The sequence below is a fragment of the Spermophilus citellus genome (genome assembly GCF_964194105.1).
Source record: "Spermophilus citellus genome assembly, chromosome: 5".
In the NCBI taxonomy this organism is placed as follows: Eukaryota; Metazoa; Chordata; class Mammalia; order Rodentia; family Sciuridae; genus Spermophilus; species Spermophilus citellus.
Window position 1 is genome coordinate 2,820,724 of NC_138186.1, and position 16,294 is coordinate 2,837,017.

The following is a 16,294-nucleotide window of genomic DNA, read 5'->3' on the forward strand; positions in this document are numbered from 1 at the left end:
TTGAATTTGTAATCCTCCTGCCTCAGCCTCTTGAGCCACTGGGATTCTAGGCATTTGCCACCATGCCCAGCTGGAAAACATTTTTTGATATTTATTTTGGGTTTGGTTTTATACAGGTATGGAAAGATATGTTGTAGACATTAACTTTTTGGAAATTTTTGGTTTTATTAGTTGTAGATGAATACAATAACTTTTATTTATTTTTATGTGGTGCTGAGAATACTCACAAGTGCTAGGCGAGTATTCTACCACTGAGCCCCAACTCTAACTCCTAGACCTTAATTTTTAACTAGGAAGAAATAATGGAGAGGAACAGATTTCTTGTCACTTGACCCAAGATGAAAAATTCCACAAATTGATGGCTTCTTATATATACACAAGAAAAATTTGTCAGGATTTATGGAAATTTAGGGGAAATTTGGAGAAGGCTTGAAAGGCAGTACAAATAAATTCATGACCAAAACCAAACATCTTGCAATTTACTAATACGTTATTTTCCAAAACTCACATGTTATTTGAAACTCAGTACATTTTCCTAAGGAAACAGTGAAATAGCGATACTTGTGTCTCCAGCTGGAAGTCCCCTTACCTCAAAATGCACTTGTCAGTTTATGCCGATGTCACCAGCTGCTGTCTGCGTCCTAGTGCAGGGGCAGAGGACAGAGAACCACCCCCTCAGCTCCATGCTGGCTCCACGTGCCCAGGGAGGCGTGGCCCCCTCCCCTCCCCTCCTCTTTGGCTTCCTCTCCTAGTTTCCCCCCTGACCTCTGTGACTCTGGCACTGCCCAGCCTCCCTTGGTGACCTCCACACACGTCTCCTGCAGAAGAGCGTTCCCTGCGAACTCCTCGGAGGTCGAGGCCCTCGCTGCCTCTGTGGAGGGTTGGGACCCTCCGAGAGGTCGTCTCTGATGTGCTCAGGGGCCTTTCCACTTGTAATTCCTAATTATTGAATTTGTAGACTTGTTTTAAAAGAAGGAAACTGTGCATTCCAAACTCATTGGGTATCAATGGTCGTAGCTGGGCAGGCATTTCACATTAGCATGAGCAGAGATGGGAGGATGGCCAGGGGAGGGCGTGGGTATGAGCTGGTGGGCCGCATGACCACGTCGCTCCCCAGTCACCTTAGCCACGCTGTCCAGAAAGACCTGAGCTCTTACTTGGTCCTGTGTGGTGTGGTCATGGACCCTTGGATGTGGGCGGTGAGCACACGGGCACTCCCTTTCAAAGGCGGTTTCAAGTTCCCCACTGGTTCTCAGAATTCATGCTTGAAAAGAAGGTGGAGAAATGCTAACTCGTGTCTCTCCCCAGTGCCTGTGACCTGCCGGAGAACCCTCTGTTCATCGCATGTGGTGGCCAGCGAAACCACAGCCGTGCGTAAGTGGATTCCCAAATCACTCTTGGAGAAGGACCTCTCACCCAGAGGGGTGCCCACAGAGGCTGGGAGCAGGAGGACTGGAGACAGGCAGATGCAGGCTCGCCCTCCGGCTCTGCAATTTACAGCTCAGTGACGTTGAAACAAGTTGCTGGGTTTTTTCTTGAGCTACGGCTTCCTCCGGTTGCAGAATGGAAAAAACATCCACACTCGTAGAATGATGGTGTGGGTCCGGGCACTGGTGGGCGTGGGCAGCATGCGAGTTGCTCACTGACTGGGAGTTGGTATTGTCAGGACTGTCACAATCATAACTTATAAACCCTTCCCAGATTCCATCCTGAAGAAGCCTCTGGTAATTTCTGGGGAAGAGGCTAGAGGGCTGTTGTGTAGTGTAAGAGGGGTTGTCTCCAGCTGGAGCCAGGTCCTGACCCCCCTCCATTCCTTCAGTAGAAATCGGTTTACTACTAGTAAAATGGAACAAAATACCCGGATTAGTCATTAGTCCCCTGGAGCTCTGGGGCACGCAAAGGGCACTGGGAGGGGGCATGCTCCCGGCGGGTGGCACTGACCAGGTAGCTGTGTCGAGTGATGGGGAGGAAAGGCAGGTGCTCTGGGAAAGTACCACCGTGTCCCACCCAGGCCTGGGAACTTTCCTAGAGGACATGATGTAGCAGAGGTATTTTAGGTTAAGTAAGAGTAAGATACTCGGAGGGCATCGCGATGAAAGACAGAAGAGCGATCTTAGCCCTAAAGAAGAGTTAGACATACAGAAAGGTTCACTCGTGTTCAATTTATTAAAGTAGGTATTTAGATTTTTTGTTTTCGAGATAGTCTTGCTTCACTGCTAGTCTGGCCTTGAACTTGCATTGTCTGGCCTCAGCACCCTCAGAAATATCAGGTTTTTTTTTTTTTTTTTTTTTTTAGGACAGATTTTAAAGCCTCAGAAATTTGTTTATTAAAAGATTTTGTGCAATGAAGATTTTTCTAAAAAATTTTTTCTTTTTTTTATTGATTATTTAAAGCATTACATAGTTCATGATATATCATCTTTCATACATTTGACTCAAATTGTGTTTTGAACTCCCATTTTCACCCCAAATAGATTGCAGAATCACATCTGTTACATATTCACATTTTTACATAATGCCATATTAGTGACTGTTGTATTCTGCTACCTTTCCTATCCCCTACTATCCCCCCTCCCCTCCCCTCCCCTCCCCTCCCATCTTCCCTCTCTACCTCCCCTGCTGTTGTTCAATTCTCTCCCTCTTTTTCCCTCCCCCTTGCCCCTCATAACCTCTTATAATTTTGTGTATCATTGAAGGTCTCCTACCATTTCCATGTGCTTTCCCTTCTCTCCCGTTTCTCTCCCCCCATTCGTCTTTGTTTACTGTAGTCTTTTCCTCCTGTTCTTCCTTCCTGTTCTGTTCTTAGTTGTTCTCTTAGTTGTTGTGTCATTTTTCAACCCTCAGATGTTGAGACGTGTGATTAACCTGTGACTAATTTGACCGTATGCTTCAGTCGTTCAGGGGTCAGTTGTTTTCTGCCTTAACCATCTTACTATTCCTGTCTTTCAACAGTGCAAAAGTGCAGAAAATTGATTTTCATAGGAATGTGACGGCACCCATAACTAAAGCTCTTGGAAGAAACATAAACTACACTGAAAGGGGCGTGTTCTTCAGTGTGGACACCTGGACCCCGGTGAGGACCTTCTGCCCTTGATGGAGCAGGGGAGCCTGCTGCTTCTCACGATAGGTGTCTCGTAGCATTGTCCCTGGGCAGTGACCATCATGGCAGGGTCCTTGGGTTCCTGCAGAAAATGGCTGGGCCCCCGAGTGTGGTTTGTTGCAGAGACGTCCTGAGACACAGGTCTAGATGGGCCTCTCTGGCCTTGGTCGAGTTGGTGGAGCCTTGGGGGCTGTGGGCACCTGGACTAGCCCGGTTTGGCCCTAGGTCAAGGCGTCCACCCATGGAAAGCTCCTGCACAGCCCTGTGCTCTGGGACCCATGCTCTGAAGTTCGTCCACGAAGTGGTCTCACAAGTGACACGCTACCATGGGGACATAAAATGAGAGAGATTTTGGCCCTAGAAAATTTCAGTCTAGTATGAGTGACAAATGCATCATGTGGTAGGATAACCGATGTCAGGGAGAGGGACTGTTAGCGAGGCAGCTTGTACCCAGAAGGCTCTGTGGAGGAGGGGCACGGGCTGGGGTCTCCAGTGGCAGGTAGTGTTTATCAGTGAGATGCACTTTTCTGGAAGTGGGTTGGGAAGTCTCGGGATGTTTGAAACCCAAGACGGGGAGGCAGGTGGGTTTGTGGAGTGTGGGTGGCTGCTGCATGGGATGGGCTCTCAACATCAGAAGGTGTCCACAGCAGCGTGGATGGTGTCATGGGAGGTGGCAGGGACCTGGGCACTTGGCTATGTGGAGATGCGGCCTGTCGGTCATGCAGAGGGCCATCCTTGGTTCAGTGCTGCTGTTCACTGCCTTAAACTTCCTAATTTATGAATAGAGGGCTCTGCATTTCCCTTTTACCCTGGGCTCCATAAACTCTGTAACTGGTCCTGGACCTGGGAACCTGGTGCAGCACGAATCATTTTGCCTTGTGTTTATATTTTTGTCTTGTTGGCAAAAAAAAGAAAGAAAGAAAGAAATGAGTTGCATGATGGGAACTCTGTAGTTCCAGTGCCTGGCGTGATGCCTGGGCAGGGCAGGGGTTGAGGAGGTGCTTCCTCAGTGGATGAGCACGTGGAGCTGGGCGAGGAGTCCCCCACGGCAGGATCTGGCTGGGAAAGCAGAGCCTGGCACCCGCCTGCAGGCTGCTCGGGCCTGTGCTCCCCAGGGCCTGGGCTGCCAGCTGCCTCATGTCACCCTCGGGTGGGTCTCGTCATGTCCACTTAACGTGGCTGGATCTAGTACCCGACCAGCTTGCTCAGGGCCACCTCAGTTGGCACCTGTGTCTCTGTAGTAACCAGGGGAAGCACAATTTGGCATCCAAAGTCGAAGGCTGGCTGTCCCCTGGATTCTCTAGCATCAGGCACTCTGCTCATGGCCTCTCATGCCTGCTGGCTTCTGGACACTCCAAAGGCAAATGCGGGTGTGCTTAGGAGTGCTTGAGAGGGTATTTTTGGCAATCTGGTTTTACTCAGGTTCATTTGTTTGGAAAAAAAAAAAAAGTAAGTATACACAAATACGTTATGGTTTAGGTTAAATAGACTTGACTTTTCTAAAATTTTAGTCTGTGAAAATTATTTCATTCTGTTAGGTTCTGCAAATTGGTACATCCTCCTGATGTGGGCAGCTACCTTTCCCACACTGGCCCTGCCCTCTGGCTAGCACTCTACCATCCTGCAGTGTAACCCGGGAAGGGGCGTCACTCTCCCCCCGCCTGTCCTCGGTGATCGGCTGTTGATAGGAGTTTGTGCTCTGCTTCCTGCACAAGTCCATAGCTTCTGGTGACGGTGCCACGTGCCTCCTGTAACGCCTCCTTGTCTTCCAGGATTCCATGTCCTTCATGTACCAGGCCTTGGAAAGGAACCTGCGGACCGTGTTCATGGCCAGCTCTCAGGAGCCCCTGAAGCACATTTCCAGCCCCTTGGCGTCTTACTTCACGTCTGTCCCCTACGCAAGGCTGGGCTGGTACGTACGAGGCAGAGGAACTTGTGATGTTCCCACCGCCACTGGCTCATTCGCCATGTATCTTAAGTAGCTTCTGTTAGCACCTTATTTTCCCATCGATTCATCATCAGAAAAATGCTGATTTTAGTGGTTGAGCTATTATAAGGATGAAGCAATCTCCTTAAAGTTGGTCAGATATGTGTAAATATAAGAAACTTTCATTTTGCTAAGCAGTTACAACAAAATGTCCTTCAGAATATTTGCAAAGCTCCAATGATCTTGGAGATGCGTTGTCTGTGTGTGTATTTTGCAATCTCAAGGAGAATGTATGCAGATAGCTCTAGTCATGATGTGACTATTGTGTCTTCATTGGTAGGAGGCTGGTACACCTTGGTAATTTTAGAGAGATTGTCAGGGATTCCCTTGCTCTTAATATTATACATCCCAAACTCAGCCCAAGGGATGGTTTTCTGGAAGATTTAGTGAAAAAATTTTTAAGCCACGTCCCTTAGGTCTGAATGACCTTGTGTTTTCTGGAAACACTTTTCCGGTGGTCCCTTTTTGGGCCACGGATGCTTCCCAACTAGCACAGGAGTCTGGGAGGTGCAGCGTCTCTGCCTTTATGAACAGTGGCTCCTCGGCTGGCTCCCTAGAGGAGCCTCGGACGGCAGCCTGCTGGGCAGGTATGCTACTGGGGCAGCTCCAGGGCCTCCGTGGTGTCCGCCCTGCCAGCAGGCGTCCAGCTCAGAAGCCACTCTGCCCGCTCTCAGTCCTGCTAGTCCTTTACCTGGCTGTACGAACTGGAGTGACATTCGGTCTTTCCAGTATGTGGGACTGTTGGTCCACCTCTGTAACTGGAGGTCATGAGTCCCACATAGAAGCACCCATGCAACACACGGGGTACTGGTTTAACTCATGGACAGTGCCCTGTGCGGCTGTGGTAGAGATGAACAGTTCAGCTCCTCTCTGAGTGGATGTCACTGAAGTGAGCTGAGCAGGTCAGCAGCGGCCTGTGTCCTGCCTGGAGGGACCGCAGTGCGGGGACAGGTGTCTCTGTGCAGAGGCAGGCCAGGTGGGGCTGGGGCTGCCTGGTTCTGCACACAGGCCCGGGTGCTTCCTGAGGCCACTTTTCATCTGCTCGGGTCATGTGGGCTGCAGACACCAGAGGCCTCCATTTGGGCATTTTGTCTTGCTGTCCCCTTGAGAGTGACTGAATCCCTTCACTACTCAGGCTCTGAGGGGAAGGTCCCCGGCAGTCGGGCAGGGTGGGAGACCAGCGAGAGGAAGCTGAACCATCAGGCTCACAGACAGCAGTGGGGGACAGTTGTACCTGCAGGGTACATCGTGGGTTCCTTCCTCTTCCCAAAGGACAATGGCCTCTGCGGACCTCAACCAGGATGGGTACTTCGACCTTGTGGTGGGGGTGCCCGGCTACAGCCGCCCCGGCCACTTCCAGATTGGGCGTGTGTACCTCGTCTACGGCAACGACCTGGGCCTACCCCCCATTGACCTGGACCTGGACACGGAGGCCAGCGGGAGCCTGGAGGGCTTCCAGGTGAGACTCCGCCTTGTGTTTCCTGTTCAGGTGGTGGGTGAGCCACTGCCTGCTGGGTGTGTGGGTGTGGGGGGGTGTGTGGGTGGGGGTGTGTGCGGTGTGTGTGGGTGTGTGGGTGGGGGTGTGTGCGGTGTGTGTGGGTGTGTGGGTGGGGGTGTGTGCGGTGTGTGTGGTGTGTGGTGTGTGGTGCGGGACCTCAGGCCTTGCACGTGCCGGCCAAGCGTGAGCTGGGGCCCAGACCAACTGCTTGCATTTTGAGGCCGTTTCTTCAGCAGGAATAACTGGTGACAAGAAGAATCACAGTCGTGGAGGGTCGGAGGGCTACATTTAGAGCCCGTTTCCTCTTCAGAGCGTGTGCACACCATTCATCTCATTCTGTATTTATGTATTTAACATCTTCCCAAAACGTCCATGCTGTTTAGAACGGCTTCCGATGACCAGTGGGCTGGGTTTCTTAGTGAGAAGCCCCTTCTATTTCACACACACACACACACACACACACACACACACACACACACACACACGTGTTGCACTTTCTAAGGGTTCTGGATGCATAGAGAAGTGGTGAAGGCGATGGAGTCCCCACATGCCCTCCGTCACCTCCTCCATGTGGACACCCTAATGTGCTGATGCACAATTGTCGAGTGAAGGGCTGACGCTGGTGGACTACTGTTAACTACATGCCAGACTTTTTTCAGATTCGCTCCCGTTTTAAGCTTTTTCATGACCAGGAAGAGTCCCCAGGGACCACACAGATGCTCCTGGGGAGGCTTGTGTGCTGGGTCCTTTTGTGAGTGCTGAGGTCCTGGAGGACCTCCCAGGCCCTGGGGGACAGCCTCACAGCAGAGAGGACAGGAGGCAGCACTGCCTGTCAGACAAGGGGGTGCTGGGGACAGGCTTGGTGCTGTGGGTCCACGGGTCAAGCTCTGGGGAAAGAAGCCTGGACTTCAGAGTCAGATCTTTTCCTTTCATGGTAAATGTTGTGAACAGAAACTAAGACAGCACAGCACGCCTGAAACGCAGCACGCCTGAAACATACTTCAAAAAAAAAAAAAACTCCACTGGGGATTTAACCCAGGAGCACTTTACCACTGGGCCACATCCCCAGCCCTTTTTTATTTTTAAATTTTGAGACAGGGTCTCATAAGTTGCTGAGGGCCTTGCTGAGTTGCTAAGGCTGGCCTCAAACTTGCGCTCCTCCTGCCTCAGCCTTCCAAGTTGCTGGTATTACAGGTGCGCACCATGTGTCTGGCTGAAATGTATTTTACAGAAGCAAAAGTTACAATGGCTTCTGATCTAGGTTAGGTAGTGATGGAAGAAGCCTGAGCCGGAAATGTGTCCACAAGTTGACCAGAGTATGAGGTCACACAGTCCCAGAAGCAGTCCCATTTCCGGAGCCTTCTCTCACCATAGAGGTTTCAAAATTAATCAACCCATTCTGATGGCTTCTCACTGCTGCACAAGCCATCGCCCTGTCTGTTGTGTGAAGTCTAACCCTTGGGGCTCGTGTGGATAGGGAGGAAGAGGATGATAAACTCTCCCAAGGACCTCCTGGGTGGGCTCCATGCCCACCTCACGCCTGGCCTTTGGTGGTTGGCAGATGGTCAGGTTAGGGCCTGGAGTCGGGTGGGAATCCCTTGTTCCTGCCCTGGGCTGCAGTGAGCCTGTGTCTTCATCTAGAGTGGAGGGTAGAGGTCCACAGATCAAGGACGTGCCTGTCACAACATCCCGAGCTGCTCTGGGGCAGGGCTTGTCAGCATGGCTGGCGGTGGGGAAAGGCTCCAGTCCTCGGAGGGCTGTAACCAGGTCTCCACCCTGCCTGGGCCTGCGGGTGTCCCTGAGCAATCTTCTCGCTCATCAAGTTCCTGCTGTTGAAGGGCAGCGTTCGCAGGTGCCATTGGGCACGGTGTGGGGATTAGTAAGTCACAGGTGTGGACGCTGGGGCGTGTGGCCTGGCAGGCCTCGCTGTGTGGGCAACCATTCATCCTGGCGTTGGGAAAGAACTGGGGAAACTACTGAGCTGCTTTAGGAGTAGGCCGACTCGCCACAGCAGATCGGCCAGGGAGCCCCAATGAGGGAAATAACAGAAGGTCCACCGTGCAGGACGGTTGTCCCGAATCCACTGAGTTTTCCAGTTGTAGCCAAGAGTGGGGATGACAACGGTCCCACCTTAGTCCACATAAAGTGTTCAGGACAGGGCTCCAGCTCTCTGGCCCACAGAACCTTCTACCGGCATGAAACGTCCTGTGGCTGTGCTGGCCAGCATGGGAACCACTGGGCACGGGGTAGTGAGCATTTGAAGTGGGACAAGTGAAGTGGGGAACAAAAATTTAAAATCTTATTTGATATTCGTTGATATTTGAAATTATTTGATATTAGTTGCTTTTCATTTAAATACACTAGCCATATTTGGCTAGCAGCTACCACCCTGGATGGTGTGGCTCTAAATCATCCAGCAAATGTCAGCCACTGTTGCTGGCATTATGTGATGATTACTTTAGATGTTTTCCAAGAGGAGTTTGGTGCTCATGGTTGGGTAGAGCGCCCGTAGGGCCATCTTCTACAAGCCTGGAACTCCTAAGGAGGATCCTCTGCTTTCTGGCATTTCATCTTTCCCTCGAGGCTGACAGATGCGCCAAAAAAGACGTGCGGAGGTTCCAGGCTGCTGTGGTTTTGCACCTTAGACTTTGGGCCATAGGTGGGGTCCCGAGGTCTCTGCCTGCAGATTCAGGCTCTTGTGGAGGCCATGGCTTGGGGTGGGGGGTGTTCAGCTTAGCCCAGGGGAGTGACATCTGCATCTTCAGCCCTCAGGTCGCTTTGGCTCAGCCGTGGCTGTGTTGGATTTTAACCAGGACGGGGTTCCGGACTTGGCTGTGGGAGCACCTTCTGTGGGCTCCGAGCAGCTCACATACAAAGTAAGGCTGCTGCTGATGGGGATGGAGGGGAGGCCAAACTGGGGAGCCCCTGGAACAAGGTGGATGCCCCCCACTGTGCCAGGCAAGCATTTGTGGGCAGGTGAGCTCTGGCCACATTTGGGTCTGTGACGTGGTCTCGGTTGCCTCATGGCACCTCTTCCTGCCTCTGGCCTTATTCTGACCTCAGGGTTTCCCAGTTCCAGCAGGTAGTGGACACCTGCCCCATGATGCTCTAAGCTGGCAAGAGAGACAGGAATTCCACCCACTAGGAAGCTTCCGCAGCCACGGAAGGTGGGGGGGGCTCCCTGGACCTTCTTTCAGGCTTCTCTCCAAAAGCAGAGGACCTGGGCCCTCTCTTCCCACAGGTTCTCCAGGCCCCCAGCACCTGGGCACCCATGTAACCCCTCTGGCTCTCACGTCAGGACCTTTTCTTTAGAAGTGACTTGTCCCTCTTGCAGGAAGTGTTACTAACCCTGGATGAGGCCAGCTTCATTGTGCTTGGGAGCGTCGTACTTCTACCCAGGGCTGCTCCTTCCACACTTCACACCCCACCTGCCTGCCCACCAGCTTAAGGAGAGCACAGAACAGAGCTGGCCTTACCTGCCCTTGTGTACCCAGTCCTCAGCTAAGGTGGAAAGTGAACTCTTGTAGAGTGTGTGGGGCTCGAGAGAGCCATCTGACTCGTCACCAGGAAAGGAGCTCAGATGGCTCTCTGGCCAAGAATGGAACAGACTCTGTGTTCTGTCACCTTAGAGGTGTGAAGGCCGGCTAAGCAGGGAAGGCCCAGGGGACAGAATGGAGCTAGCCTTGGAGGGAGGAGTTGGGGGAGATTCTCTATAGACACATTCAACAATGACATCTGGCAGGTCCTGAACAAGGCTCTGGGGAGATGAAAATAGAAATGGCCTTCTGCTTTGGGGGCTCCCAGAGTCTGATGGAAGTGACCAATTGAGAGACTTCAGCCCAGTGGCCATGGGCAGGATGGGCTTGTCAGTCCAGGCACCCTAGAGACAGTGGTGGTTTGTTTCCCGGTTGGTCCTCTGTCGGCTGCTCTTGAGGGCTCCTGTGGCTGTCTGTTCTTGCCTAGGGTGCAGTGTATGTCTACTTTGGTTCCAAACGAGGAAGACTGAATTCTCCCCCTAACATCACCATCTCCTGCCAGGTATGCACACCCCTTCATCCTGGTAGAGAATCCAGGACGCGCTGCATCCCAGTTGCCCCAGGGTGAGTCCCCAGTGCCTCTCTTGTTCCCCCTGAAGGACACCTACTGCAACCTGGGCTGGACACTCCTCGCTGCAGATGTGAATGGAGACAGTGAGCCCGACCTAGTGATTGGCTCCCCCTTTGCACCGGGTGGAGGAAGGCAGAAGGGAATCGTGGCTGCCTTTTATTCTGGCCCCTGCCAGAGCAACCAAGGTAGTCGATGGAGGGAAGGGGTCCAGCGCCCTAGCTGTGGGTTTCTGGACTCTTTCCTCATTCCATATCATGTCAGCGAGACTAACAGTCTTACACTCTTAGGGATGTTCTGGTAATGGGTGTTGACTAGTCACTGAGTCTATAAAAGTGACCTAGATACTAGGGAGTCACTAGCTCATTCTCAGTCTTTCAAGGTGAAATAAAAAAGCTAAGAAGTCTTAGGACCAGGCATCCCGGTGTGTGCTGAATCTCCAGAGAAGGGCATTTCTAACTAGTGTCCGCTAACCCTTAGAAATGAATTCCAGGAGAGTATGTATGCAGAAGTGGGAAATCTGCCTCTAGTGTTGGGGAGCTGGGACCGGGATGAGGACCTACAAGAGTTCTGGCAAACCTCAGCTGAACAACCTGTTTCTCTTTAGTCTACGAGCAGGATCCTTGCTCTGTCCTAGTGGGCCTCCCAGGCGACATAAAGGGTCTGGTTGTCTTATTCAGAGCAGCTGAATGTGGAGGCGGCCGACTGGATGGTGAGCGGTGAGGAGGACTTTGCCTGGTTTGGATATGCCCTCCACAGCGTCAGGGTGGACAGCAGAACCTTGATGCTGGTGGGGAGCCCCACGTGGAGGAACGTCAGCAGGTGAGTGCCACTGCAGGGCAGGGACAGGAGCTTGTTGCTGTGGGAGCCCCTGAGTGTGGTGTGCAGGGAAAGGGGTAGGAAATCCTGCCTGTCTATGGAATGCTTGGCTTTGGAACAAGCCGGCAGGTTCTCCATCTTAGAAAGTGAAGAGAACAGTAAGTGTGTTAGTTTGTCACTGCTATGACAAAGTTCCATAGCAGAGAGGGGCTGCCTTAGTTCCGGGGGCTCTCAGTGCAAGATCAAAGTGTTGGCTGGTTTCTTTTGAGGCTTCTCGCCTTGGCTGGCTCGCCCAGTCTTCGCTCTCTGTCCTCATCTCTTCCTGTAAGGATTAGGCCCAGGGGACAGTCCGGTTGTAGTAACCTATTTAAATACCCATCCCCTAAAAGTCACATTTGGAAGTACTGGAAGTTAGGACTTCAGCGTAGGGACACCGGGAGCATGATTCAGCCCCTAACAGGGTTCCCTGTGTTTGGGGTCAACTGGGAGAGCAGGGTGTCAGGACTGGAGAGCCTCAAGTTGGGCTGAACTCGATGGTTCCCGCTCCAGGTCGGAATCCTAGGACAGAGTTCAGGCAGAGGTGTCTCCTTTCCTTGGAGGTGCAGACCTGGCAGCCAGCCCTGAGCGCTGGGCTTCACCACTGTCTTGCTCTCTAGGCTGGACCATGCGTCCCACAGCCACGACAAGCAGAGCCTTGGCAGGGTGTACGGCTACCTCCCCCCAGATCGCCAGAGCAGGTTTATCATTTCTGGTGACAAGGTATGGCGACCCTCCCTCCCCAGGACAGTGGACACAGCAGTCTTCCCAGATTACACTGCTGACTCCTTATGCTTTCAGGCAATGGGGAAGCTGGGCACGTCACTGTCAAGCGGCCACGTGATGGTGAACGGGAACCGTACCCAAGTGCTGCTGGTGGGAGCCCCGACTCACGGTAGGCCACAGGCCACGGAGCTGTTTGTTTCAGTCTCCTGGCTCCCAGACTATGTCACGTTGGGAGAAGGTTGCAAGATCTGGATCCAGGGCAGAAGTGGTTTAAATGGTATGTTTTTTTCAGCCAGGCGTGGTGCTCATGGGCTTCTCTAGTCCCAGCTCTTGGGAGGCTGAGGCAGCAGCATTGTTTGAGCCCAGGAATTTGACAATCTGGGCCACATAGCAAGACACCATCTCAAAATAAGTCCCACACCTTTGTTTATTAAAGACAAGCTGTGTGACTTTGGGGAAGTAACTTACCCACTTAACTTCCATATCCTCTGCAAAACAGGGATTATAATATCTAGTTCAGGAGTTTGTTGAAAATGACACGTGAAAGTGACTCAGTTAAAGCCTTGATGCCACTAACCTTGGTGCTAGGATTTTCTAAGTTGGTTCATCAGGAAAGGTCTATTTTGAATGTGTACACACACACACACACACACACACACACGCACGCACGCACATGCTGAGGATAGAACCCAGGGCCTCACACATGCTAGGCAAGGGCTCTACCACTGACTTATATTCTCAGCCCTAAATACATTATGTGATGATCTGATACAAGTTCAAATTGCACAGTGCACAAAGCAGGGTCACTGGCCTATCACCTTGCATGTTTATCATTTCTTGTGGCGAGAGTGCTCAAAACTCTTCTGTTAACTCTGGTCGCCTAGCTGTACAGTGAGAACACTAACACCCTCCTGTACACATGGAACTCTGTACCTGGTGTGCCGGGTTGGAGAACATTCCCACGGGCAGCCACACTCGGGCTGATTCTGGCTCTGAGACAGCCCTGGGGAGGCTTCCCTCAGGAGTGGCTGGATCGGAGTGGCAGATGCCCTTTCTGCTGGGGACTGAAACATGTCCAAGAACTCGGGCCACACCTAGAAGGCAAACTAGCCAACCCAGGTGTGCTACCCTATGCAGGAGGGGCAGGGCCAGTGTCCAGCCAGGTGACGGGGCCAGACACAGGCCTCACATCCTGCTTGCTGTGGAAGGACAGACGCAGGGCAGTCCACAGAGTATAAGGAATCTCTTCAGTTCTGTCACTCCAGGGACCGCAGGTTCCCTTCAGGAAGCTTGGAATGATGAAGCGGATGCAGATTTCTCCCAACTTTTCTTGAACCTGGGGCTCGATCCCTGAATATCCACTACTGTACTTCCTTAAGTGTTCTCTTAGGGGGTGTGGTGTGAGGTCAGATTGTTTATCCTAAAATGCACCAGTGACTGAGTCTTTTAAAGGACTGCTGCCTGCCTTTTTTTTTTTTTTTTAGTAACTTTATTTATTTTTATGTGGTGCTGAGGATCAAACCCAGGGCCTCGCACGTGCTAGGGAAGCACCCTACCACTGAGCCACAACCCCAGCCCCCTCCTGTGTTCTTTGCTTGTCTCCACTGACTCTGCGTTGGGCCCTCAGTTACTTGTAGTAGACAATCTGCCATAAACTAGGGGACAAGAGGGTTGTGGAGAATCATCAGATCAGTCTCCTCGGTTACACAAGCAGCCCCAGGTAGACTCTGCTGAGGCTACGCCCACTCACCGACAGTGCCAGCTCAGCAAGCCTTAGGACACCAACCCCACCAGTGCACAGATGCCACTAGTGCTTGGAGGGGTTCCGAGTTCTAAAAGCAAGCTGTTTCAAGTGACTACGTAGCAGGTACAAACCTCACTGGCTTTGTCTTGAATTTGTCCACAATGTATTCATTCAAAAACATCTGCTGAGCATAGGGATGTGGAACCAAGCCACATGCTGGGCATAGGGATAGAGACCTAAGACATGGCGTTGCTAGTGGACCTGACAGCTGAGGTAGTAGCTACAGTGGGCAGAAACTGCTGCTGTCCTGCATTGGGCACTGCAGAGCAGGAGCAGCAGCTACCCTAGGCCAGGGAGGGGACACCAGAGCCAAATTCTGGAGGATGAGAGCTGTGGGCAGAAGGCCTGAGCAGGGGTCGTGAAAGGTATCTCTTGGCAGACAGTCTGATCAAAGGCCCCGGTTTAAGAACGACGTTGTGGGTGAGCTGGGGGCAGTGGCCTGAACTGGCACTGGAGGCCTAAGTAGGAGTCATCTTAGGGAGGCCTTGGGGAAAGGTGGGCTCCATCCACAGTCCACTTGCATCTGAACTTGTAAGGCAGAGTGGCATGAGCAGTCCATGATGTAAAAATAAAAATAGCTCTGCAGAAAACGTATGTGGGGGTGGTGAGACTTGGAATCACTGAGCTGCTTCAGCGTTTGAAGTCTTGGTGCCCAAACTATTTGCACCTTCCAAACTGCCGGAGTTGACTGGCCCTGAACCACTGTCCTGTGAGAAAGAGGGCCACAGCACTTTGGGGCACACGTGGGGCAAGAACAGGGTTCTACTGTGTCCACAGCTTGTCCTCGTTTGATGCAGTAGGCACTGTGGCTCATTTCAGATGATGTGTCTAAGATGGCATTCCTGACCATGACCCTGCACCAGGGTGGAGCCACCCGGGTGTATGCGCTGACCCTGGACATGCAGCCTTCTCTGCTCAGCACCTACAGTGGAGACCGTCGCTTCTCTCGCTTTGGTGGAGTTCTGCACTTGAGTGACCTGGATAACGATGGCTTAGGTAAGAAAGGAACAGCGCATTTAGCAAGAATTAAGTCTCTGCCTGATGGACCAGATGGATAGCCAGGCTCTGCCCTTGTGACTGACAGCCCAGTGGCCCAAGGGCCTGGACAGATTCAAATCAGATAAGAAATGGTCAGGCACAATGCTGAAGATTGCAACATGAGCACCACCTGTCATTACTGATGGGTGGCAAGAAGAAACAATGGCCTCAAAGGTTACTTTGTCAGGAGGACATCAGGGAAGACTAAGGGTGCACTAATTATTTGTGGGAGGCTGGGTCAGGATCCAGTAGGAGAGGAGGATGAGAGGGAGGATCAGAGACGACCTTCTGCCAGTTCTTACTGTTTACAGATGAAATCATCCTGGCAGCCCCGCTGAGGATAACAGATGCAACCTCTGGGCTGCTTGGGGGAGAAGATGGACGGGTCTATATATACAATGGCAAACAGACCACCCTTGGTGACGTAACAGGCAAATGCAAATCATGGATAACTCCTTGCCCAGAAGAAAAGGTAAAGTGTTCTCCAAAACTCCACGCCACGTTGGGAAAGCATCACTACTAGCTGGAGCCCTGCTAACTCACGTTGACTGTGAAGCAGGGACAGGGAGGACGAGAGCTGTGGGCAGAAGTCTGGGGTCTGGGCAGTCATTTGTTGAGCTCTGTGTGACCCACAGCCTGCAGGCTGCCTGGCTTTGCTGTCATGTGGGTCCTGGTCACTGACTAGGAAGGTGCCCACAGGACCTGCCTGCCACTGTGTGGTAAGGGGCCCGCAGCAGAAGGAAGGAGGCAAGTGGTGGCCCCTGGAGTTTTACTGAACCTTCCAGCCTTTTGTTTACTCTTTTGTTCCTTTTCTCAGGTTGGTGTCCTTAAGTTATGTTTCCTGGACCTTAAACATTTGATCTTACTATTTTTTAAATTAACAAATTATTTTCTAACTGAAAAATTAGTTTCCTGTGAACATTTTAGAAAACACAAGAAAATATAAAAAAGAAAATTACAAATCATCTCTCTGGGATTGCACCTTGTAAAGCTAATGCCTGCTGCCCTTTAGAGCATACCCTTCTAGTATTTTTCTATAAATTTAATTCTATTTATTGTGGCATCAGCACTATATATATAATTGCATCCAAATAAAGCTATGAAGTTGCTAGTATGCTGAATTATAAATGAAGAAACTAAAGATCACTGAGTCTTTTCAAGGTCATATTGCAAGATGGTAGA

At 51.6% G+C, this 16,294-nt stretch overlaps 1 protein-coding gene across 3 annotated transcripts in view; it reads left to right on the forward strand.

Moving 5' to 3' along the window:
• Positions 1–16,294, forward strand: part of GPLD1 (glycosylphosphatidylinositol specific phospholipase D1) — a 46,007-nt gene that overhangs the window by 25,996 nt on the left and 3,717 nt on the right. For 2 of the 3 annotated variants that reach the window (XM_081296040.1, XM_081296039.1), the window contains exons 12-23: positions 1,309–1,374; positions 2,953–3,073; positions 4,873–5,012; positions 6,360–6,546; positions 9,351–9,461; positions 10,549–10,623; positions 10,721–10,877; positions 11,370–11,511; positions 12,165–12,267; positions 12,346–12,439; positions 14,894–15,070; positions 15,424–15,584. In XM_081296040.1, the coding sequence (XP_081152166.1) occupies positions 1,309–1,374; positions 2,953–3,073; positions 4,873–5,012; positions 6,360–6,546; positions 9,351–9,461; positions 10,549–10,623; positions 10,721–10,877; positions 11,370–11,511; positions 12,165–12,267; positions 12,346–12,439; positions 14,894–15,070; positions 15,424–15,584 (1,534 nt within the window). The remainder of the gene's footprint in view (positions 1–1,308; positions 1,375–2,952; positions 3,074–4,872; positions 5,013–6,359; positions 6,547–9,350; positions 9,462–10,548; positions 10,624–10,720; positions 10,878–11,369; positions 11,512–12,164; positions 12,268–12,345; positions 12,440–14,893; positions 15,071–15,423; positions 15,585–16,294) is intronic. The other variant, XM_081296041.1, reaches the window with a different exon arrangement.